Here is a 24,972-nt window from a genome sequence, read left to right as displayed (position 1 = left end):
ACTGAGAGCCTTGAGGACAGGCTGAATATTAGTCCACAGTATGTCTTTACAGGGTTGAAAGCTAATACTCAATTGCCCTACATTACAATAGCATAGCCAGCAATTCAAGGGAAGTAATTCTTCTCCTCTACACAGCACTTGTGTGGGTGCATTCTGAGTACCAGATCCAGGTCTGGGCTTTCCAGTACAAGAAAGATATTGACACACCCAAATAGGTTCAGCTGAAAGCCATAGAAACTGTCAGTGGCAGAAGTGTTCAATGTATAAGGACAGCTAAAGATAATTGGGTTTGTTCAGCCTGAGGAAGAGAAGAGTAAAATCAGATCAAACTGCTGCCTTCAAGTACTTAACACATGGTCATACAGAAGCAAATGCCATGTCCTTCCAGAGACATGCAGCAAAAGTTGAGCGGCAATGAACAAAAGTTACACCAAGGTAAGTTCTGATTATGTATAGTGAAATATCTATATATAATGAAAATCAGCCACAATAAGAGCTTTCAAATGCTGAAACATCCAGCCCAGACAGACTACTGAATCTCCATCCTTGGAGATTTTTTCAAAATTGGAGAAGACCTTTAACAACCTGATCTAACCATTGAAAAGGGGCTTGGCCATATGAAATCTAAGGGTCAACTATGGGCCCATGTCTATGCCTCTATCAGATACATGCACATACAGATATGTTTGTATTAACTAATACTGGCTTGTATCTCATAAGAATAGATGTTTGATAGTGAAAATAATAAATATGAATGATAAAATGTCTATCATTCATTGTCCGATGTCAGTTGTTTATGAAAGCAGATACTTGTAACATCCATATAGAAACATTTATCTTTTACAAAGATAGTTCTACTGTTTTCACAAGGCAATTCTAATTATTGTTTACACTTAAAATAAATTTCTGCCATGAAATGGCCTTGTTATCTAACAAATTTTCATCTTTGTTTTAGAGGATTATCAAGACGAAATATTCAGTGCCTCTTTGATTTTTTTTGTGTATACTAAAAATGCATAAAATAATTAAAAGATTTCTTTACATAATATTGTTGAAATAGCATGTAACATTGAAAAATGCATCTTTTAAAATGAAAACTATGTATTTCGCTTCTCTGATATTTTTGCTTTTAATAATCTTCCGAAAATGACACTAGAATGCTAAACTGCAAATCGCTTTGTTAATTTTGTACATATATAAGAGCCAGAGTAAAAGGTATGGTACCAAAGTAAAAGGTATGGTACTCAGTGCTTCATATTCAGCCTCTCTCATTATTAACACATACTCTATCAAACAGTATTCCTTTGCCAGCTGATGATTCCTTTTTTGAGTAATAGCAATGGAGCTACAATTTTAGAATGGCTTTTTCCCCTTTGGTTCAACTCTGAAGTTAGTGCATCATTTATGTTCTTTTGCATCATGTATAGTACACTGTAACTCAATTGGATTTACTGGTGCTAGATAGATGAACTCATAACCTTTAATGTCAGCTGCATTAGCATATAATTTCATACCTATTTTCTAGATTTATCATTTCACCTGCAAACTGGTTAGGTTATTTTATTTCTGACCTCTGTGAAATGGCAATGTGCTCTTCAGAAGACCTAGAAAACCAAACTGAAATGAATGTGCTCAGTACTTTCCTCTTTTGCTCTTATTTCTGGTTGTTGTTTTGTTTGGGTTTTTTTTCCCTTTAGTGATCTTCTTCCCACACATCATCTATGTTCCTTCCCCACCCCCTTTAAAAAAAACAAAACATCCCTTTAAGAACAGTTAAGAAGAACAAATTAGTCAAAGAGTTAAATCAACAAATTGCTTTCTTCACGTCAATTACACATCAGCTGAAATAAAGGTAAAGTCATTACACCAGATTTTAAAATATAGTTTCTAAAATAACATCTTTTGCGATATGCTGCCTTGCTGTTAGGCTAACTGTATCAGCAGTTCTCTTAAAGTATTGACATTGCTTATTGACATTGCATTTTCAATCTTTACATCTCTTGAATACTTGTATTAATCCTGCCATCTTTTCTGGATGATGAAATCTATGCTGTGCCATGAGTGTTAGTTGTATTGTTAAATTCTTATTTTTAATTATGTTTGATTAGAAACTGCTTTTCTTTCAGCAAATTCCACGTATTTCCCAGTGGCTGGAAAGAATCGTTCTCTGTTTCCTCATTTGCTACCCTTGTTAAAATTTTTCAAACACATTTCAAACTATTGCAGCCTAAAATTCCTGCTTCCTTCAACACTATTCTAGTTTTCATCAAAAAACTAAAGACATTTGATGATCTTAGATATCTTTTCCAACCTTGTGATTCTATGATTCTACAATGGATTGGGTTCTTTGGACAATCAACTGTAATCTCCCTTATTTAGCAAATTTATATCACAGCTCTGGTTCTGTACATAGAACTGTGATAGAGAATAACAAAGGAAGATTAATGGATTCTGTAATTAATACCGTAACTTTGCTTGAGGTAGTTTGTTGAGGTAATAAAATCCACCATGTTAGATAAATGTGAGACAAAGCAGATAAAAGTTGTTTAGTTGTTTCTAGACAGAAAAGTTGTTTTTTTAATCATTTATTGATCTGGTCTTATAGCAGAATGAATAGAGGTGACATGAATAAATATAAATACCTTATCCTTTTTATTCATCTACTCTATAATGGGCACCTCAGTTGGCTGTGGTAGATGTGACTAAGCCTTCTGTTATAGGATGTTCTCTCCATCCATTCACTAAAATAAAATTTAAATTACCCCAGCATTTATGGGAATATGGACTAAAAAACTAAGTTTTAAGAAAACAAGTTACAAAGTGCAAGAGAAGACAGAAATATCTTTTCTACGCATCCTTCTCCTGTCTAACTGCATCCTCGAAGGCAAATCTTTACTTTCAGCTTTTGGTTTAGTCACCCGATGACTTTTAAATTACAGCAGAGTTTGTCCAACTCCTCTCCCTGTGAAGTTCTTCTCATCCCCTTTGAAATCTATCTTCTCCTTGCTTCTCAATGCACACTCTCAGCATCCTTACCTTAGCTGCAGGTTTCCAGTATCCCAACTGAGATTCCCTCATTTGTTACATACTGACTCTTCACCAAATCAGGCTCTGTAGCTCCCTTACAGCAAGTGCCACGTCCTGCCACCTATAGACAATTCTGCCTCACCTGGTCACTTTACTTACAGGACTGCATCATAGAACCCGGAATTGACCAAATCAGACATATGCCATATAAGAAACGCAAAAAGAAATTAAGAGGTACAGTATCTGGGGTGAGTAGTATGGCTGTGATAAATATAATCCATAAAACCTTTCTCTGCAAAGAATCACAGTTGATCTTATTACGCTGAACAGAGTTCAGAGCAATTCAAAATATCAGTTTCTACTGTTTGAGCAAAAAATAAAAAGATGGTTATATGATCACTCAAACAAATTAAAGTCAGTTCCTGTTCTACATACTATTATTGATTCATTCAACAACTAAATATGAGGATCTTTACAATGAAAATAGTATTTGCATGAATGAAAAAATAAATTAAATAACATACAGTTTTGACAATTGGACCAAATTACATTAAAGTCCTTTTAAATACCTTTAACTTCTTTGTCATTCTTGAACCATCTGATATCAGCTGCTGGTTTACTACCAGATGTCTTGCAAGTTAGCTGCATCCTCTCTCCCTCCATAACTGGTGAGGTAAATCCAGTAATTTGTGGCTTCTCAGGAACACCTAGCAGGCAAATAAACAAAATGTTTCTGATAGTGTCACCTGCTGTCACAAAAATATGACCAACTTAAAATTCAATTCTTCATATGCTCTAAATGCTGGAAACAGAGTAATTAGTTTCTTGTCTTCTATCAAAACTGAATGTCAGTGAATCCTGTTTCCTATGGCAAATATACTGTCAATCTCAATGGTAATTGATTTTAAATAATAAGAAAACAAATAAAGAAAACAAAAATTATCTAGTTTTCTAAGGAAGACACTATGTTTTAAAAACTATTTTATCTACTTTTACTCTGCATGCAGGTCTAGTCCAACCTGCTATTATAAGGTTTAAAGGGGTCTGCACATCAAGCAAGCCAATAAAGTATATCAGAAGTACAGTTGTGAAAACAAAACATAACTGTCAACAAAAAGCTGAACTGACCTAAGATCTAAGATTTTTGTACAAAAACCTGAGAAAAGGGAAAATGAAAATAAATACAGGAGTTACTTCATCTTAGGAGAACATATAATAAAAAAAAAAAAAAAAACAATCAGTGTAATCACAATTCCATTGACTATGGAGAATTCTTCAGCTGAATTCAAGTACTTTGGAAGAGGCCACGTGATCACGAAATACTATACACGTCATATTAAATTTGGAAATCATTTTTTATCAAGGAACTATGGAAGATTTAAAAAAAAAATATGAAGAGAATTGGGAAAAATCTGAACACTACAAATCCACTTGACTTCCAAAACTACAAGAATAATTTATTGTAAAGTGATACTGATCATCACAATTTTAAAGTCTCTGAAAATGTCATTGTCATAACTTGCACCTTCAGTGCTTTGATGCACTAGTATTTGTAGACAGATAAAGGGATCAGTCACAGTAATTGATTCTGTATCCTGTATTTCACAATTTAGTTTGTTTACATCTCTTTTCAAAAATGACAGATGATTATGTACATAAAAACTAAGCAGCACTATCCATTGCATAGGATATTTCTGTAACAAACCTTCTTCTCTCTTTCTGGACAGAAAATGGTGTCTACTAGAATACCTTGACACTTAAATCTTCTAATCCATTACACAGCAGTCAATAAGAGATTATTAGTACATAAAAGAATAGTTGATCTGATTAAAAGACAATACATTTCAAGAGAAAATATCCCCTTCTCAGATAGAAAGTGTTCAAGAGTTTAAAGTGTTACTTTGAAATAGAATATTACAAACATAAAATGAAAAAAGACAGCCAACTTGCAGCTTTCATTATTTAAAGGTAAGTAGCTGACATTGGGAAAATTTCATTAAACACTCACAAAATTAAGGTAAAAATGAAAGTACCATGAAAATCAAGAAATTTGGTTAATAAATACTAGTGAGATTATTTTTTTTGTCTTTGTAACACCTTTCTATGTCTACCTGCCATTTAAAGAGTTGAAGTAGTTTATTCATCTAATATTTAGATCATAAGTTATCTCTTAATTAATGGTACACTGTTCTTATTCCCGAATATTCTCCTTTGAGTGGGTACTTTTTGTCCTTAATGGATGAAAAACTCTTGAAAATTTTTGTAAAATAGTCTCACAGGGCCTGAAAGGGAGGCGTATTTCACATCCTATGCAGAAACCTAATTCCCTGGCTGGATTAATGTCACTATTACTGGCACAGAGAACATCTTACATCAGTCTTATTAAATTGACCTGTGTGCCTGTCTAGATATAAAAATAAAACAAAAAGAAAGAAAGAGTCAAGTTCAGGGACACAAAAAGGAGAAAAATAAAAATCAATTTCTAAAATCATATAACCTTTTAGGTACACAGGTGTGTTTCAATGAACTACAGCAATTTCAGCTGACTGGGCTACTGACATTCATGGAATCATATAAAGCTTTGAGCAGAAACTTTATTTCCTGGGCATCTCTCAAAATCTATTCCTTTTCTATGTGTATCCATAACCTTTAGGGAAAACAGCAGAGCATTTAGAGGATAAAGCATAAAAGAACCAGCAAGCCCAGTGAAAATATGCACTTTACAGACAAAAAAATGAGCAGAATGAGCCAAGAAAATGCACAGCTAAGGAAAAATGATAAAGTTCTAAAGCCTGTTCTGATTTCATGCTTTCTGATTTTCTCCCCTTTGCCTCCTAACATTGTTAGGAGATGAAAATATGCACCTTCTTCATACTTCTGGTGCTTGAGATGTAGAAGTTCTGTCCATTATATGGACAACTCATACTGCAGTATTTGTGCTTCCTAATTAATTATCCTGCCACAGTGCAAATAGTAAGAGGCATGTTGGGTTTCAGCACAGCAATATGAAACAACAAACTTCAGGGAAACAAGATCAGACATTTACACATATCTTCTGCCAAGCTTTAGAAAAGTTCATTCATATCATAATTTGCCAAAGCCTGAGAAACTTAACACTAGTTTCTTCGTGCCTAGCTATTTATACTTACCAAGAACAGTAAGAAAAGCCTTGGAAGTTTTGACAGGCATAGTAAATAAAGAGCAGGTGTACTGCCCTTCATCTGACAGAGACACATCACTGACACTGATACTCAGTTCATGCCATGAAGCTCGGACCAGTTCAATTCTGTTGTCCCTCAGAGCTGAAAAACAAAAAATCATATTATACTATAGGAAACTGCACATTAACAAAAGGTGGTATAAAAGAGTTTCTATGAAGCAGCCTAGTGAAATCACGCTCTACAATACAGGGATACAGATGGAGTTGTCTTTAGGCACAGTAGTTTGTTTTCTCTACGAAATAAAGCACAACAGTTTACCAAGTTTCTGAATAGTGTATTGAGTGACTTATAATGCATATATATCTAGAAACTCAGAGACTTTAGTTACCTTTGATCTTCCTCTGAAAAGAAACCCAGCACCATTGACCATGATTTCTGCTCCTAATGGCTTTGTTCAGTGCCTAAAATAACTCCTTCCTAAAACCACTTTTTTTTCTCACATATTTACAAATTTGGGTCAATATTGAGAAACCTGTTTCATCTATGAACAAATTATATTTTCAATTAAGAAGTAGCTTGCTGACATGGATATAGTAAAAGTTCCACTTCTACATGTATATGTGGTCCGACACAAAAAAAATTCCAAGACTATGCCTGTAACTCTTTTTATTTAACAAATTAAGAAAATCTACTATGATTATCTTCAAGGCAGTTCCCTGCTGAGTTGACACACAACTACATAGAATGCTGCCAAGTTTCAAAGCAATTCTGCAGATCGTTTTCTGAAAGGCTGTTGAGGATTGTCATCAGTTTTGCCTTCACATCTTCTACTGACAAAAAATGGGTTCCTTTGAGCACCAACTTCATCTCTGGGAACTCTTCACTGTAAGCCTCAGTCAATAATTGAAAAGTTTCCATCATAGATTTCTTCAGTTTCACAAGAAACTTCTTAACTTATTGTTCACTCTTGCACACCAACACTTTCTGATTGGCAGTAAGAAAACGTCTCTTGAACTTGCATCAACTCATACTGAGTGAGGCAACTGAGCTGAGTTTTGCCTTACTGTGACAATTTAGAACATGTTCTTTCACTGTCTCTTTGTCTCTCCCTTCTCACTCTTGGTGCCCAAGCTATAGGGTTAGTCACGTTTTTTTTTGTGTCGGATTGTATATATAATACATTTAAAGATTTTAGGTAATTAAAGCTTCACTTTTTCAATTATGAATAAAAATCTGGTTTTGTATCACAAAATCTTTCCTACAAAAAATCCTGTTTGCACAAAACCACTGAGGGAAGAGGAGCAGGGAGATGTACTTAAATTAAAAATGTCACTTTAGCTAATGTTTTAAAATTTTTAATATTTCAAAGCCTATATTTAGACTAATCCACATTGTCTATTTAAAAACAGTCAAAACATTCCCAAACATTCAATTTCTCTGCTGTAGAGCTGTTTCAGGAATCTACATATATTAATCAAGTCTTTCCACAGCATAGAAATACTACTATATACTATATATATAAACACTGTAATTCTCCTAAGCAGAAAATACAAAAGCCTATATCACTCAGTAAGTTCTGTTTTATACCTCTAGAGTCCATATCTCTACCTCAAAGCTTTGACATGGCAGTATTTGAATCTTTATTGAGTCTATTTTTATAGTAGGCCTCCAATAAAAAGTAAAACAAGACTATTATAATTACTGGGAGAGCATTCCATTTGTGAGAAGAACCAGGATGTTCGAGTCCCTAATGCTTTTCTCACTCACCTCTTTCTAAAGTTCCCAAAGGCTCTCATATTTGTTTTTCTAACATTTATATCTTCCAGTGACAAGAATGAGCTTTAGTGTGGTTCTTTTGCTATTAAATCTAGATATTTCTTCCCCATTGCAAAGCTCTCCAAGTACTACCAATACAGGATGATTTACACCAAAATAAACAGCTGCAATGAATATTCAGCAAAAATGTCCCTTGGATTTGTTGTCTTTTAAGGCTTCCATCCAGGTTTCTTTACAGTGATCTCAAGCTGAGTTTATTGGCTATTTCAGGGTACAGAAGCTAAAGCTTGACTTTGTCTCTGCAGGGTCTAATGACTGAAAGGTGAGAGCTTAAGCAGATCTAACACACTAGCGTGCTGTGAGCTGCTCCAAGACACAGCAAAGAGACTGAAATTGTGTATGATGGACACATTCCAGGTATCATCTGGCCAGCTATGGCAAGAAATGAATAATTATATGGTATGTAATATAAAATGCATGTGAATATAGAAAATAGGTACAACATTAAAGCAAACAAGCAAGGAAAACAAAAACCACAAAATGAAAAGCTATGTATACACCAATATGCTGACATAACAGCCAACAAAAACAAACTCAAGAAAACAAAAACTACATAGAAGCAAGCTTCTACCAACCCAGAATAGCAGGCAAAGCTGATGACTGTGGTTTTACTAGCCAAAAGTCCTCACAACAGTGAAGCTGTTGTTATCTTTGAGGAAGTAGATGGAGACAGAATTCATTTCTCAGCTTGTCAATTCTAGTCAGATGCAAACTGAGCAGACATAAGAATGGTAGTTTATTTCACATTACTGACTTCCCCCCCCCAAAAAAAAAATTCAAAATGACCCAGTGCTTCCAAATGCTTTGACTACCACCACACCCATATGTATAATTTGGAGAACTGTACAGAAAATACAAAAAAAAACCAAGCAAAAGCAAAACACACCCTCAGCACCCCATAATTTGAAAGTGGTGATTTTTGCCTTCACTTAATCACAAATTATCTAAAAAATAATTCAATATGTCATAATACATAGCATTTTATGTCGTTATAATTTTCAGTTGCTATAGTCTTGTGATAAAGATTTATGTAGCTGTCAAAATATTTTCCTGTAGATGGGGCAATGTGCAGAACTTCATACACTAAAAAGAACTGTAATGAATTCCACTAGAGCACAAATGGTCTATGCCAATAGCACAACATTTTGATCCTACTAGTAGAGAAAAAAAATCAATTGAAATACAAACCACCTGCGTCAACTACATACCTACTGCTCCCCTCTCTCATTTCCTCCACTCCACAATTTTCTAACCTTTGTAAAACATCGAAACCTCAGCTTAGTCAATTTTCTGGAATGCTGGTAAAATCAGTTGCTGATCAAGAGCTGAGATCAGACATTCCATGTTTCAGCCCGAAGTGAATTCTCACAGAAAGAACAGAAAGAAAGAGTTTTGTAACAGAAATACCAACACAGAGCCTTTGCAAAAAATACTGCAAACAGCACTGACATGAAATTCCTTTGCAGGAAAGCCGTTTGTCAGAAACATTTTTATCAATGCTAAGTCTAAATGCAACTAATTATCTGTGCCACCAATTTCAATCCTAAACATCTGTAAGCTTTCCTGTCTACAAAGATTTTAGAGCAAACCGAGGAGAAATCTCTACTTCTAGTGCTTAGGCAAGGATACCACTTACCACAGTCTTTTTAGAATCCTATTTGCAAACTTTATTCCAACATCTATGTCTATATTCTTAGCTAGATCTGTTCAGAAAGATACCAGTTCCTCCTATGAAATTGACAGCTGTGATAGATGCTAGAACTGGTCTTGTTCCATTTTCTTTGTTAGGTATATTTTGCTAAAAGGGTGATGTTGGATGAGAGAAAAAGCAGCTGCGTAACTGTGTATTCCTGGCTCCTGCACGCTGGTCGGGGGGAACACACTGGAAGAGAGTACTTGCTATCTTGAACTGCAAATGAGCAGTCTGCAGCACTGGAGAAGCCAGGAGCACTTCTAGCCAGCTAGCAATCCACAGGCACAGAGACTGAGTGGAACACAGGTCTTGTGTGTAGCAGAGAGAAAGCCCTTGCCAAACCTGACTGATGGAAGCCCAGTGGAGCCCGAACCAAAGCCAGCTACTGAAAGGTATCTACTGGTGAGAAAAAGCTTGAAGAAATACTCCTGAAGGAACTGGTGAAAAGGAATGAGATTTATTTACAATACTCCATATATGGTCTCTTCCAGCAGACCTGAGTTCTACTTCTTTAAAGAGTGACCTCGTCTAGTTTATTATTCTCTGTTTAAAGGACTTGAGCTTCAACAGCTTTCTGCAAAGTTTTTGATTGCTTTATCTTTGAAGAGACAATTGCCCCAAACAGGATAATTTTATCACAAGGATCAAGCCAACTTGAAGATCTACCCAAGTAGTTTAAATAAAGCATCATAAAAAAAAAAAATCTTCTCTATTATTTAATTAACAGCTGAAAAAGAAAGTAGAACATGCATGGGGACATTCTGCATGGATTTGGAGTTTGATACACGCTCTAGTAAACACATCTCTGTGACGAGTGTTGTAAATTACAGACAGAAACAGGCTCTCAGTTAGGAAGGTAATTTCTGAAGGTCTACTGATGGAATACTACTGCATAAATAATATATGAAAATGCAAATAATACAATGGAGATCTGTAATAACAGCCCACACCTACCTAAGAAAATACTAATAGACGTTAGATTTTTTTTTTTTTTCCCTATAAATTTGAGGGTAATATTGAAAACGCAACCAGTATGTTTCAGGTTAATGAGAATTTATTGTAAGTGAGAAATATTAGATAATGACATTATGGAAGTAGGAGGTATAAATACTAATCTTCCTGCAAACTAAATCAAAGGTACACCGATCCTCCTAGAAGTTATGCTAAAGCACATGGAGGACAGGGAGGTGATTAATGGCAGCCAGTACGGCTTCACCAGGGGCAAATCCTATACGACCAACTGTTGGCTTTCTGTGGTGGGGTAACCACAGCAGTGGACATGGGTAAACCAATGGATGTGATCTATCCGGACTTCTGTAAAGCCTTCGACAAGGTCCCCCACAACATCCTTCTCTCTAAATTGCAGAGATATGGATTCGATGGGTGGACAGTATGGTGGATAAGAAACTGTATGGGTGATCATATTCAAAGAGTAGTGATCAACGGCTCAAAGTCTAGATGGAGATCGGTGACGAGTGGTGTCCCTCAGGGGTCCATACTGGGACCGGTGCTGTTCAATATCTTTATCAATGATATTGATAGTGAGATTGAGTGCAGCCTCAGCAAGTTTGTGGGTTACACCAAGCTGAGTTGCCACACCAGAAGGATGAGATGTCATCCAGAGGAATCTGGAGAGACTGGAGAATTGAGCCTCTCAGAACATCATGAGGTTCAACAAGGCCAAGTATAAGGTCCTGCACCTGGGTTGGGGCAATCCCCATTTTCAGTACACGATGGGGGATGATGTGATTGAGAGCAGGCCTGCAGAGAAGGACTTGGGGGTGCTGGTCGATGAGAAGCTCGATGTGAGCCGGCAACGTGCACTCACAGCCCAGAAGGCCAACCATATCCTGGGATGCATCAAAAGAAGCGTGGCCGGCAGGTCGAGGGAGGTGATTCTGTCCCTCTATTCCTCTTGTGAGACCTCTTCTGGAATACAGTGTCTTCTGGAATACAGAATACCTCTTCTGGAATACAGATTCTTACATTGAATCCTCAATGTAAGAAGGATATGGAGCTGTTGGAACAGGTCCAGACGAGGGCTACAAAAATAACTGACTGGAGGGCTGCAGCACCTTCCCTACGAGGACAGGCTGAGAGAGTTGGGGTTGTTCAGCCTGGAGAATAGAAGGCTCAGAGGAGATCTTACAGCCACCTTCCAGTACCTGAAGGGGGCCTACAGGAAAGCTGGGGAGGGGCTGTTCAAAAGGGCTTGTGGGGATAGCACTAGGGGGAATGGGTATAAACTGGAGAGGGTCAGATTTAGACTAGACATTAGGAAGTGTTTCTTCACCATGAGAGTGGTGAGACGCTGGAATAGATTGCCAAGAGATGTTGTAGATGCTCCATCCCTGGAGGTGTTCAAGGTCAGGTTGGATGGATCCTTGGGCAGCCTGCTTTAGTGGGATGTCCCTGCCCATGGCAGGGGGGTTGGAACTAGATGATCTTTAAGGTCCCTTCCAACCCTAACTATTCTATGATTCTATGACTCTGTGATCTCCTATATACCGAAATGCCCAGTGTCCATGCTTTGTACAAAACAAATGGTAGTAAATAACTCTAGATCCCCATTGAAGTTAACAGGAAACATCTGGCTTCTCTTTAAAGTGTCTCATACTAAAATATAGCTGCTGTATTGTACTCAAATGACAGAACTTATTCCTCTACTCTTTAAGAAGTTTATACTAATAACTCCATTTGTATTCCATATGTAGTTTCTGAATACTACTTATGTGTATTGTTGTAGTGACTAGACAGCCCAGGTGAGCATACAAAAGACAGTTTTGTCGTAAAGACTCTGCAAGCTCTGTCCTCACTTGACTTGCATGATTTCCTAGCCTCGGTTCTATCTCTGCCTGCTCTTTCAGAACCTTCTCTGGAAGTTGATTATTTTTTCCCGTTTCACTTTGTTAGAAGACAGCAGACCTTTCTGGCCTCCTCCTGGGTATTTTCACCTGAATCATTAGCTTATCAATAGTTTGCATACCTACATTTTTACACAATACAGAGATGCTAGAAAAAAGATTAAAAAGGTAGAATGTGTATTCAGCTTCTGGGAAATATACCAATGCTAAAACAGTAAGAGAGAATAACACCACCGACATCTCCTTCCTGGGTTCTTATCTTGCAAGCACTTACAGGAAATACAAAAGGCACCAAGAAATATAATTGCATAGTAAGTTAGAGTATGCCTTTAATATATTATTTCAGTCTCCTGTAATTCGCAGGCACATATGGTGTAGTTAATTTTCAAGGTATGAAATAATTATGCATAAAATACTTATTCCTAAGTAGATATTTATAATTTACCTGTCATTCTCTTTTGCTGTGGAAAAAAATTATTTCAGAATATTTTCTGACACAGAAACATGCGATCTTGATAATTTGCATAATTTTGATTATTATGAGTAAAAGATAGTCATGTATTTCAGCTGCATTGACTAGCAATTGTTGAGACTGATGACCATTGCAATAACTTGTCTCCTAGTTAACAATCGCAAAACTCTGTACTTTATTTTTTGCACTAAAAAATATAATGACCATATGTATTCATGTAATGAAATCCTGCAATAGGAATTATGTCAAAGAGATGAAAGAAACTTAGAAATTCAAACTGTCATGACAAAAAAATCCACATTTCATACTGGGCAGAAAAGGCAGTTGGACCTGTTAGGTGTAGTAACCAGACAGCAGCATCTCTAACCGTATTTCTGTAAAATGACTAAATCTTGTTAGTCTTTGGTGTTGTGTATTTGAAGAAGGGGTGGGGGGGAACCCAACTAAACTCCTGAATCCTCTAGAGTAATTTGCAGATGTTTTGACAATGCTAACTTGGCATGTGCTGCTATCCTGGGATTCACTCAACAATTTTTTTTTCCCTATGTTAGAGTTGTTCCCTCTGTCATGGGAATAATGTAACCATTACTTGGAACCAGAAAGATTTGTGAAACTCTACAGGTCGTGCTAAACTCTCAGTAATTTAATACTTTTGAAACTGAAACAATCCTCCTGATATTCAGATTCTGATTTTCTGACTTTACCATCATCAAATCTGAAATAAACTTCAAGGGATTTATGTTTTGGTTCTGGATACACATAGATATAATTTAGAAGGCCTCTGCTTTGTTCCTAATGAACTCAATGCACCAAGATGCCTATAGGAACGATCTACAACATTTGCCAATAGTTACGCATCAAAATCTGTCAAGCCACAGACTGCCACCATCATCACAAGGAAAGGAAAAAACACAGGAGGGGAGCAAATGAAAAAAAGCCAAACTATTATTGTTATCCTGTGTCTGGTTTTCTCACCCTTTATACTCCTTTTCAAAACATTTCAATTTCCTTTAAAAAAATAATGTACTAATTCTTCTGTTGCTGTATTAATTTGGTAATCCCAACTGATACACAGTTATTCTAGTGATATCTTACCTGTTTAGTAGGTATTTGCATGTTATCTGAACTCCTAATATTTTTAAACTTCGCTATTATTCGTATGTGGAAAGAAAATCTTTTTTTCTTTCTCTATCTTTTCCAATAACATAATTTGATTACTTTTGTACACAGAGGGATACAAGGTTAGTGTGGCAGTGTGGATATTTAGTTATCACATTTTCTATTTCTGTTTCTAAGTGAGCTGAGGTCATTTTTATTTCTCACTGGAAATGAACTCCATGGCATTGTATCTTTGAAGCTATCACTTTTGATCTTATTACTAGCTGGCCATGATTCCAATAGAGTCCAAAGGTCAGAAAGATAGATGATCTCTTAATTAGTCTAGAGTCATGACACATTTCAGTACTTAGACAGAAACATTGAAATGAAGTCTTCTTTCACAGGTAAAGCTGAAGTGGGGAAAAAGGCTGTTGGTATTATATTAGAAATTTCTATACAACTTATTAGATTGGCAGATGCATATACTGTTGGAGTCCTTTAAAGGTGGCATAATTTCTAAGTAAAATTAGTGAAAATAGCAAGACCTGAAGGTCACAATACTGCGGACAGATCTTTGGCTAATTGGCAGTTGAACAGTATGCTGGCCAGTTTGCAGATACATGATGATATTTTTCCCCCATTAGGAAAATGATTTGTAACACAGATGAGTTCAGAAAGACACTCCAAATAGAGTTTTTTTCACAGTTTTGTGTCACTCAGATGCTGTGGATATTTCAACTTCAATGAATTTTCCAACTCATTCATGTACTTACTTAATACATTCAGGGCATCACTGAGTTTCATAGAAGGTGCTAAGTAAGGTTTATGAAATGGTAGAATAGCATAATAATCCTTGGAGATTAGTTTTACTTTCATTCCAATGCATTTAAATTTCTCTTTGAACCCTTCTAAAGTACTTGGTAATCAAAAGGATGAAATAACAGGGTCAACAGGAATATACTTCTTTTACCTCTAATCATCTGGTCATCTTCTACTTTGTGCTCTGTCTTGCAATCTGTTAAGAAATGACTAGATTGTTTTCAGCTGACAAATACTGCTGAAATATTTGATTAGCTTATCTGGAGAACAATGTTCCACAACAAGCTGATTTCACCTTTTTATGTTTTGTCAGATTCTTTTTTCACATTGTATAATGCATATGTCAAGGAGTACAGTAAACTGCTCTCCGTAGAAGAGCTGCCTACAGTCTCAGTAACAGAGTCTTGTTCTCTGTGCTTGCTTACTGCCCTGGAAAGGCCAAAGAACTAGAGACTCTAAACCTGTGCTTAAAAGTTTACCTACTATTTTTCAGGTCAGGTTTTATTTAAAGTAGGAAAATCCAAACAACAGTGTACTTTCTTCAGTGAAATATCAACAATTCTCTGTTTTCTGCAATCTGGATAAAATGAGAACAGTTTAAGGTGACTTACAATGACTTATGATCTCGAATGCATCTGCTAAGAGAGGTTTCTCCAGCTGTTGCCAACTGACAAAAGAAGGCCAGGAGGATTATGTGTCCTTCATGAATGGAATAAATATAGTAAAACCTTCCTACATGCCAGATTTTCTGCATTGAGCTACATTTTCTCTCACAATAATTTTCTGCATTCTCTTCAGTATCTGTCTTCGAGAGCATTCAAGAAACATGACAATAAACAAAAAGAGAATAACTTGCCTTCTAGGGTCTTTATAATGCTTATTTCTGATACTGAAGAGGCATAGCACTTATATTATTCTTGCCTTTTGAGAATTATAAGGATGACGTTTACTGTTGTAGATTATCTGAGGGTCAGTCTCACTTTTACATATGAAATTTAAGTTTCATGTCCTTCCAAAATATACAAGTTATGACACGGCTTTGTTGTTTTATCATGTTGGAATAAACTTTAACTCTACCTCTAAAAAATAAAACAAAATCACATTGTTCAGGATAAAATGTTGTCTTACAAGGTCTGCTTATCTGATGCCTCCTGCAATGGGGATTACAAGATTTCCTATTATACTAATGCAACTGGACATGTGCCACAGCACGGTAGCCTAGAAAATCTTTAACAATCATACTTCTCAAATATGCAGCTGCAAAAATTAAAATTGCAAAATGATCTGGCAAGGTTAGAGACAGAAAGAATTAAAATAAATGAGATTCAATAGATAAAAGTAATGGGTAGAAATTATAATCTTATATACCAAGTTGGAGACTGATATTTTGAAAGCAGTAACACAGGAAAGAAGCCCTGAGGATTACAGAGGAAATCATTTAACTATATGTTCAAATGCAGCAGCACTCTAAAAAGATGAATCCTATTCTGGGTAGTACTGATCCTGGCAATTATAGTAAAAGGAAAAAATAATTCTACAATATTCCAAAACTGCATATATCATACTGTGTCATATGTTGTAAATTACAGACAGAAACAGGCTCTCAGTTAGGAAGGTAATTTCTGAAGGTCTACTGATGGAATACTACTGCATAAGTAATATATGAAAATGCAAATAATACAATGGAGACCTGTAATAACAGCCCACACCTACCTAAGAAAATACTAATAGAAGTTAGGGGTTTTTTTTCATATAATTTTGAGGGTAATATTGAAAATGCAATCAGTATGTTTCAGGTTAATGAGAATTCATTGTAAGTTAGAAATATTAGATAATGACATTATGGAAGTAGGAGGTATAAATACTAATCTTCCTGCAAACTAAAACAAAAGTACACTGATCCTCCTAGAAGCTATGCTAAAGCACATGGAGGACAGGGAGGTGATTAATGGCAGCCAGTACGGCTTCACCAGGGGCAAATCCTGTATGACCAACTGTTGGCTTTCTGTGGTGGGGTAACCACAGCAGTGGACATGGGTAAACCAATGGATGTGATCTATCCGGACTTCTGTAAAGCCTTTGACAAGGTCCCCCACAACATCCTTCTCTCTAAATTGTAGAGATATGGATTCGATGGGTGGACAGTATGGTGGATAAGAAACTGTATGGGTGATCATATTCAAAGAGTAGTGATCAACGGCTCAAAGCCCAGATGGAGATCTGTGACGAGTGGTGTCCCTCAGGGGTCCATACTGGGACCGGTGCTGTTCAATATCTTTATCAATGATATTGATAGTGAGATTGAGTGCAGCCTCAGCAAGTTTGTGGGTTACGCCAAGCTGAGTTGCCACACCAGAAGGATGAGATGTCATCCAGAGGAATCTGGAGAGACTGGAGAATTGAGCCTCTCAGAACATCATGAGGTTCAACAAGGCCAAGTATAAGGTCCTGCACCTGGGTTGGGGCAATCCCCATTTTCAGTACACGATGGGGGATGATGTGATTGAGAGCAGGCCTGCAGAGAAGGACTTGGGGGTGCTGGTCGATGAGAAGCTCGATGTGAGCCAGCAACGTGCGCTAACAGCCCAGAAGACTGACCATAACCTGGGATGCATCAAAAGAAGTGTGGCCAGAAGGGTAAGGGAGGTGATTCTGTTCCTCTATTCCTCTCTTGTGAGACCTCATCTGGAATACAGTGTCCAGTTCTGGAATCCTCAATGTAAGAAGGATATGGAGCTGTTGGAACGGGTCCAGATGAGGGCTACAAAGATGACTGACTGGAGGGCTGCAGCACCTTCCCTACGAGGACAGGCTGAGAGAGTTGAGGTTGTTCAGCCTGGAGAATAGAAGGCTCAGAGGAGATCTTACAGCCACCTTCCAGTACCTGAAGAGGGCCTACAGGAAAGCTGGGGAGGGGCTGTTCATAAGGGCTTGTGGGGATAGCACCAGGGGGAACAGGTATACACTGGAGAGGGTCAGATTTAGACTAGACATAAGGAAGAACTTCTTCACTGTGAGAGTGGTGAGACACTGGAATAGACTGCCAAGGGAAGTTGTGGCTGCACCATCCCTGGAGGTGTTCAAGACCAGGTTGGATGGACCCTTGGGCAGCCTGATTTAGTGGCACATCCCTGCCCATGGCAGGGGGGTTGGAACTAGATGATCTTTAAGGTCCCTCCCAACCCTAACTATTCTATGATTCTATGATTTCCAAGGTTGTTCTGTGAAGACTAGACCAGGTAATTTTTCCTAATGCTACCAATATAGATATTAATCATTGTGTTAACACTACTTAAGTCATTGCTGACCAAGGCAAGATTTAGCCTTATTTAGATATTAGAAACTGTCTAGCCAAACAGCATAGAGCTCTACCAAGAGTGACAATATACTCCTTTTTTTCCTCTTCAAGAGTCTGCCGTTTACAATCATTGTTGGTGACCCTCATGCACTGGCCTTAGTCAGTTTTGGATGCAAGAAATCCCAAAGGGTAGGGATCATAGAAAACCTTGGCCAAATTTTACACTCTTAGCACCACTGGAAATCCAGTCACTCCTCAAACCTGCCCATGCACGATGTGTTTTTTATATGTGTCTGCAGCTAACTAAGTCTTAAGGAAGCTATAGAACTAAATTATACATGTGCTTCTTTAATCTTGTACATGGTGACATTACAGTTCTGCTCATTCACCAGCTAAACTTAATTACTCCATCATACTGAAAATATTTTTAGTGGCAAGAATGTGTAATATTCATGTTAGAATCACGTGTAAAGTATTGCCTCATATGTCTTGGAAAGTAATAGTCTTCTAATTTCTAAAGAGTTCAGTCCTGTTCAAACATATTCTCTCAGCAGAATTTGAAGAGACTTTCTCATTCATTAATGATCTAAGAGAGCTCTCTCTAAGTGAAAAGAGCTGCCCTTGTTCTTTCTGCACTTCCTGATCATTCATGTAGATATATAGATTAGCATTGTTCTTCCTGTAGCAGATGGCTACATTGGCTAGATGTGCAGTAGGAATGTTCATACGTCCTAACTACATTAAGAATTCAGACTCCCCAAACTCCTGCTGCAATCAGTGGAGCAGATAGCTTCCTCCAGAGGCCAATTAAGAACAGGTCACTGCCTTGAAAATATTACAGAACCTGAACAAAACAACAAAGAAATCATAAATGATTGATGAGGGAATCTGCAACCAATCTGTCAATTGATTCCAGTACCAATGTAGAGTCAAATACTAATGTGTATGTCAATACTGAAGATATTAGTAGTGTTAGTGATGACTCACGTATCTTACTACTGGAATGGAAATATGGAATGAAGTACCAGAAGATATCTGAGATGAGTTAAGTGCAATTCCAGAGTGGATCTCAGAAAGCTCTCTGGTGGTTTTAACATCTTTTTATGACAGAGCCTTTAAAGTTTCACTATGTCTCTCATATAGCGTAGCAGCAGACAATCTGCCTCTGAATCACAAGCACACAGATGCTTCCTCTTTTACAGGATTTGTCTGAGTTTTCCAGATACAGGTGTGTTGTGAAGGAAACTATTAGTGAGAAATTGTGATGGAAACGGGTAATTAAGGGATTGGAGCATCTCTCATACAAGAAGAGGCTGAGAGATTGGGTTGTTTAGCATGAAGAAGGAGTAAATCATGAAGTTAATCCAAATTCAAAAGAAAAATTTAAAAGCAGAACTCTATAGACCTCTAATTTTCTGAGGTATCTGCTCTATCTGGACATAGTTGGAGAAGAAAGTTGGACTAGGTGACTTCCAGAGATCTTTTCCAACATAAAACATTCTGTGATCTTGTGACTCTAGAAGTTTTTGGGCTGAAGAATCTGCTTATCACAATATTCAGGAATGTGACCAATCCTGAAACGCCACCAAAAAAAAAAAAAAAAAACCCACAAAAAAACCCCCAAAAAACCCAAACCCTCTGGTTGTTATTCACAAAGATTTGGAAGGCTTTGGATCTGAGTGCTTCCAAATAGACTGCCTGTCCCTTTTATAGTCAAAGAAAAAACTAGGCTACAACAAGTTTGTGCAAATACATTTCTTGTGCAGCTATATTCCAAGAATGTATGACCTCACAAGTGCAATAATACAATATTTGAAGTTCAGAGTGGCGACCAGATGTATTCACCAAGTACTATGGAGCATCATTCAGAAAATAAACAAATATTTGACGTACAACAACATATTTAGTACTGGTAGCCACATTGAATACATAGTTTAAGTATAGCAGAAGAGACTTGTCCACTCTTAACATACATGTCTAGACAAAAACCAGATGAATGCATCCCAGCTTTTTCTCTTAAGATCTATTGCAGGCATTTTCTTTATTCAGAATTGGGGAAAAATATTACTCTGGACGTTTCCTTCTGCAGTTCAAATTGTAACAGTAGGTAAAGGATTGAAGACAATAATTTGAAAAGAAAATGTGTAGAGTAACTACCATTTACATCTACATAGCAACAGAATGCTACTTGATCACACTTGCAACAGATGATTAATAATATTGGTTCTTATATTGCATTTTTCCTAACTGGTATAGTTTGCAGACTCATCAAGAAATTGCTATAACTGTCTTCAGCTTATTACTTTTGAAGAATATATTTGTATGTCATGATTGTCATACAAAATGAAGCACTGAATACTTAAAAATTACAAGCAGTTTTTTCAATGTTGACTGCTTCTTGTAGGTGTTTTTAAGAGACACTAAATCACTTAAGTACAGGAGATACAGTCTCAGAAGAGTTTCTAAACTCACTGTGTTCTACTGAATTGTATATATTATGTATCAAGAGTGACTTCCAGTTCTGCTTCACAAGGTGATAGAGACATGGCACGAGCAAAGGAGGTATTTGGCCCTCAGGGCAATCAGTGCCACTGTACTCTTTCTTAGGTTTGTTGACAAAGTGCCTGTCATAGGACATTAATTGCACATTTGGATGATAATATGTTCACAGCATCAACTATAATAAAGAGAGCTGCAGTAACAATCTACAACACCGGATACATGACTGGTTTTGGTATCTAAGTTATAATAACTCATTTAAAATTATTCTACAGCTTTGATTCCTTCTTCTCTCTCCTCTCTTCACTTCAGAGCTGATGCAATTAAGTCCTTTTTACCTAGCAATCAACTACTTTTTCTTCTTCTCTAGGCACAAAATTGAAGACCTCTATTTTAAAAAATATTTAGAAAAATAAAATTTGCCATTTAAAGCTATTTGCTATTTGTACACTTGAATCTCCTTTCTCATCTTACTCAACTCCTAATAGATCAAATAGTTCTGGAAAAATTCCAGATATCAAACCACTTCTGGTATGCAATGAATTTAACACTACCAATTTCAATGAAAGTAGTATTTTTATTTCTGTTTTCTATTTTGCTTACAAACTCGGTTTGCCAGGTTTGATGCTTTCCTCGGATCCTCCTCTTGCCCTTTTTTAGTTAGGGTGTTTCCAAATTCTTCTATATTTAATTTCTTTCTACAGCAGTCTTTAGCCTAGTCAATATATATTTATCTTCCAAAAGACTATTTGTCCTGCTTGACTCATCCCATACTTTCCTTGTTCTTTATTCCTATTACTCTTCATCTTCCTCTCCACCTTCCTTTCTTCTTTTTCTTTGAAATCTTTCCTGGCTACAGACATATGTGGGTGTTGCTAATCCTTGGAATAAGCTGTCTTTAACTCCACTTTTTCCTCCACCTAGACCTTTCTTCCTAATCTCATCAGTCTTAAACTGATAAAGAAACCTGTTGGCATCATCTTAGTAATATTTTTCCCATTTTCTGTAGTAAATAATTTTGTTTCCTCTGTGTGATAGGTAATTTCTCTATGAAAATGAGGCCGCTGAAATAAATTAGAAAATAAGAATGGGCTAAACCAATTACATATGAAATATACATCAGGAATACTGATTAGTAACACTTGAAAAGGGAAGAGTACATAAAATTAATTTATTTCTATATATTTCCAAATATAAAGTCCAAAGTACGCTTTATCTTTTCTGTAACAGAAGTGCAAAAATGTAACAACTGCAAATTTAAATAACATTACACTTATCAGCATTCTGAGCTGTATTAGGAAAAATGTTCCCAGCAGGTCCAAGGAGATGACCCTTCCCCTCAGCTAAGCACTGTGAGGCGACATTTGAAGTACTGTGTCCAGTTCTGGGCTCATCCATCACAAAAGAGAGAGGGACATACTGGAGTGAGTTCAAAAAGTGATTAAGAAACTGGGACATCTATCATATAAGGATAAGCTGACAGTGCTGAGACTGCTCAAGCTGGAAAAGACTTAAGAGAATCTCGTCAGTGTTTATATATACCTGATGAGGGGAGTAGAGAAGTTACAGCCTAACAGTTTTCAGTAGTGCACACTGATAGGCAAAAAGGCAACGGGCACAGATTGAAATGCAGGAAATTCAACTTAAGCATTAAAAACCTGTTTTACTGTGAGAGTGGTCAGACGCTTGCATGTGATGCCCAGAGAGGTTGTAGAGTCTCCACCCTTGGAGATATTCAAATCCTGACTGGCTGTAGTCTGGGGAAACCTGCTTTGGCTGACAAGCTTGATCAGGACAGTTAAACTTAATGATCTCCAGGAGTCCCTTACAACCTCAGCTATTCTATGACACTCTATTCCGTACAGCTTTTGTCTGTATCATAATACTACAGACAAATAAAATCAAAAGGAGTTTTCAAGCATTCCTCTCCTCCTTTTTTGGCTTTTAAATTGCTTTCTTATAATTAACAACTGATAACTATAATAGTACTCTGCTGATATGCGCTGAAGACAACTGTTTGAGGGCTATCCATCCATAGAGATAGTCTTACCCAGCGTTGTTAAAATGTTGACAGTTTAATGTGATCTCTGAAAATGAGTGCTGCTCTGAGTAGATCCTCTCATGAACATGTCTTTTCCCAGAAAACCAAAGAATTTAAAAAGCTTTGATTGCATCAGTGAAAACATTTCCAGTGAGAACAACGGAGAGGGAATTGGAGAGAAGGAAGCGTGCCAGACGTTTGTGGTAAATACATATGGATGAACATGTGCATTCTCCAGGACTGTGTTCTAGGTGGTTGTGATCTGTTCTCTGCTGCTTTTTCTACTTGTGGGATACCACAAGCTTGAGCTCTTCAGGAAAACTTTTGTGTCAACACTGAATTAAAGCATTATTGTCAGAAATAATAACAGCAACAGAGTTCTGGAAGCTCTGGCAACTTAGATCTTCAGGGTTGTTGAAAAGCCCAACAAATTACCTCTGTACCTAGGGTGAATTTCCTTATTGAGAAAGAATATTACTTCTAGCTAGAAATTTAAAATGTTTCCTCCTCAGACCAGCAATCCCATGGTGTTATCAGGATTCAGCTGGAGACAAAGAAATCTATTTAAGAAAATCCCTTGCAGACAAAAAAATAAGATCTATAATCCAGTTATTAGAGCTGCTGTCATGAAGTACCTGCAAATGCTGATGTACTGAATACACTTTTGAACCCTCTGTGCTTGATAGTCATACTAGATTACTCTGCTCCCAAAAGGTCCATTCTGAGATCATTGGGAAAAAAAAATAATCAAATCATACAGCACTTATTAACCCTCAGTTAAAAATCTGAATAAAAATAAACCCTACAACTTTTTTTTGTAGAAAAATGCACAGAGCTAATAATTCCTCTAGTGTTTCCTAAATTTGAAACTTTCTTGGCAGATTCACTTTCCTCTGTTGAATCTTGGAAAGTATCACCTAACAACAATGGATTAAAACAAAATAAAGCAACCTAACACCACTACCACCAAAAGAAAAAAGAAAAAGAAAAACAAAGAACAATAACAATTCTAGCACAGAAAACTACAATCCTATCAATTTAAGAATACAGCCAGATTTCAATTTACAGCCAGGCAGAGGAAGGTAATTAGGGTATATGGATTGATACTAACCCAAAGGCTCTGCAAATTTCTTTAGGAGACCTTAGGGAAGATCATGAGCTTTACACCAATAATTACCAGCATATGCAACAAGGTTGATCTTCAGGGGATGAAGACAAAACAAAATTGTCATAAGCAAATCTGTCTTCCTAATTCCGCCTACAGATATAAAACATTAAGTGGATTAAAGCCAAAAAGAGGGGGAAATTCCTTCGTCTCCCTCAGCAGCATTTCAGAGGACTTTGTTTAAATACTGGACACTGCTTAAACTGCTTGGACACTGCTTAAAATCAAAGTGAGGGGAAAGGGGACAAAAGATGCTGAACTACTTGAGGATCTGGCCCTGGCGTGTCTATCTATATCCAAGACAGACAGCTACAGATGAGCCTAGATGAAACATTACTGACTGTGTCAGACAAAGGAGGATGGGAATGATGATTACACTTCTTTGCAATGCGAATTGCTGTAGCCAAAGTGACATTCTGAATTATTCTATGAATGTAGTTGCTGATCATCCATTTTAAAATTATAGATATATTGTTCCCTGTGAAAATGAAATCAAAGACTCAACTCTGATCTCTCCCATAATGGAACAAATCAGATAATGTAAATCAAGTGTCATCTTCTAAGGTGATCTCTACTGGAATAAATTTGGCAGCTGAGATAGACGTGTCAAAAAGCCGCTACAACAATAGCCAGGAAGATCACTGGTGCTTTATACCATTATTTGGTTTCCCATATTTCTGTCACTTTATTAAGGAACAGTACCTAGTTGTAATTGTGAGTGAACTGGCCACATAAAACTGTAGCAAACATCAGAAACATGAATCCCTGTGCCTAAGGAAAACCTTTGGGCACTGCTGAAATCCTTCGATTATGAAATGACAGGTACCTAGCCGAGCTGCTGAGCTCAGTTCCCTCAGGACGTACAAATATCTAAGGGCAAATGAGTGAATTCTCCTGGGTCATTTAAAAGCATTGGGATCAAGGAGCAGGTCTCATATCTGCATCAGGGCAATTCACACACAAGGTGTTCCTCCACTTATTTTACCCATGAATTCACCC

General features: G+C 37.0%; 1 protein-coding gene across 3 annotated transcripts in view; it reads right to left on the bottom strand.

The window, feature by feature from the left end:
- The window catches only part of CADM2 (cell adhesion molecule 2), a 660,645-nt gene that overhangs the window by 118,899 nt on the left and 516,774 nt on the right, over positions 1–24,972 (bottom strand). For all 3 annotated transcript variants that reach the window (XM_054052742.1, XM_054052751.1, XM_054052759.1), the window contains 2 exons: positions 6,177–6,329; positions 3,597–3,734 (listed from right to left, as the gene is read on the bottom strand). In XM_054052742.1, the coding sequence (XP_053908717.1) occupies positions 3,597–3,734; positions 6,177–6,329 (291 nt within the window). The remainder of the gene's footprint in view (positions 1–3,596; positions 3,735–6,176; positions 6,330–24,972) is intronic.

Source organism: Cuculus canorus, chromosome 1, assembly GCF_017976375.1.
Source record: "Cuculus canorus isolate bCucCan1 chromosome 1, bCucCan1.pri, whole genome shotgun sequence".
Taxonomy (NCBI): Eukaryota; Metazoa; Chordata; class Aves; order Cuculiformes; family Cuculidae; genus Cuculus; species Cuculus canorus.
This window is presented reverse-complemented; position numbering and strand designations above follow the sequence as displayed.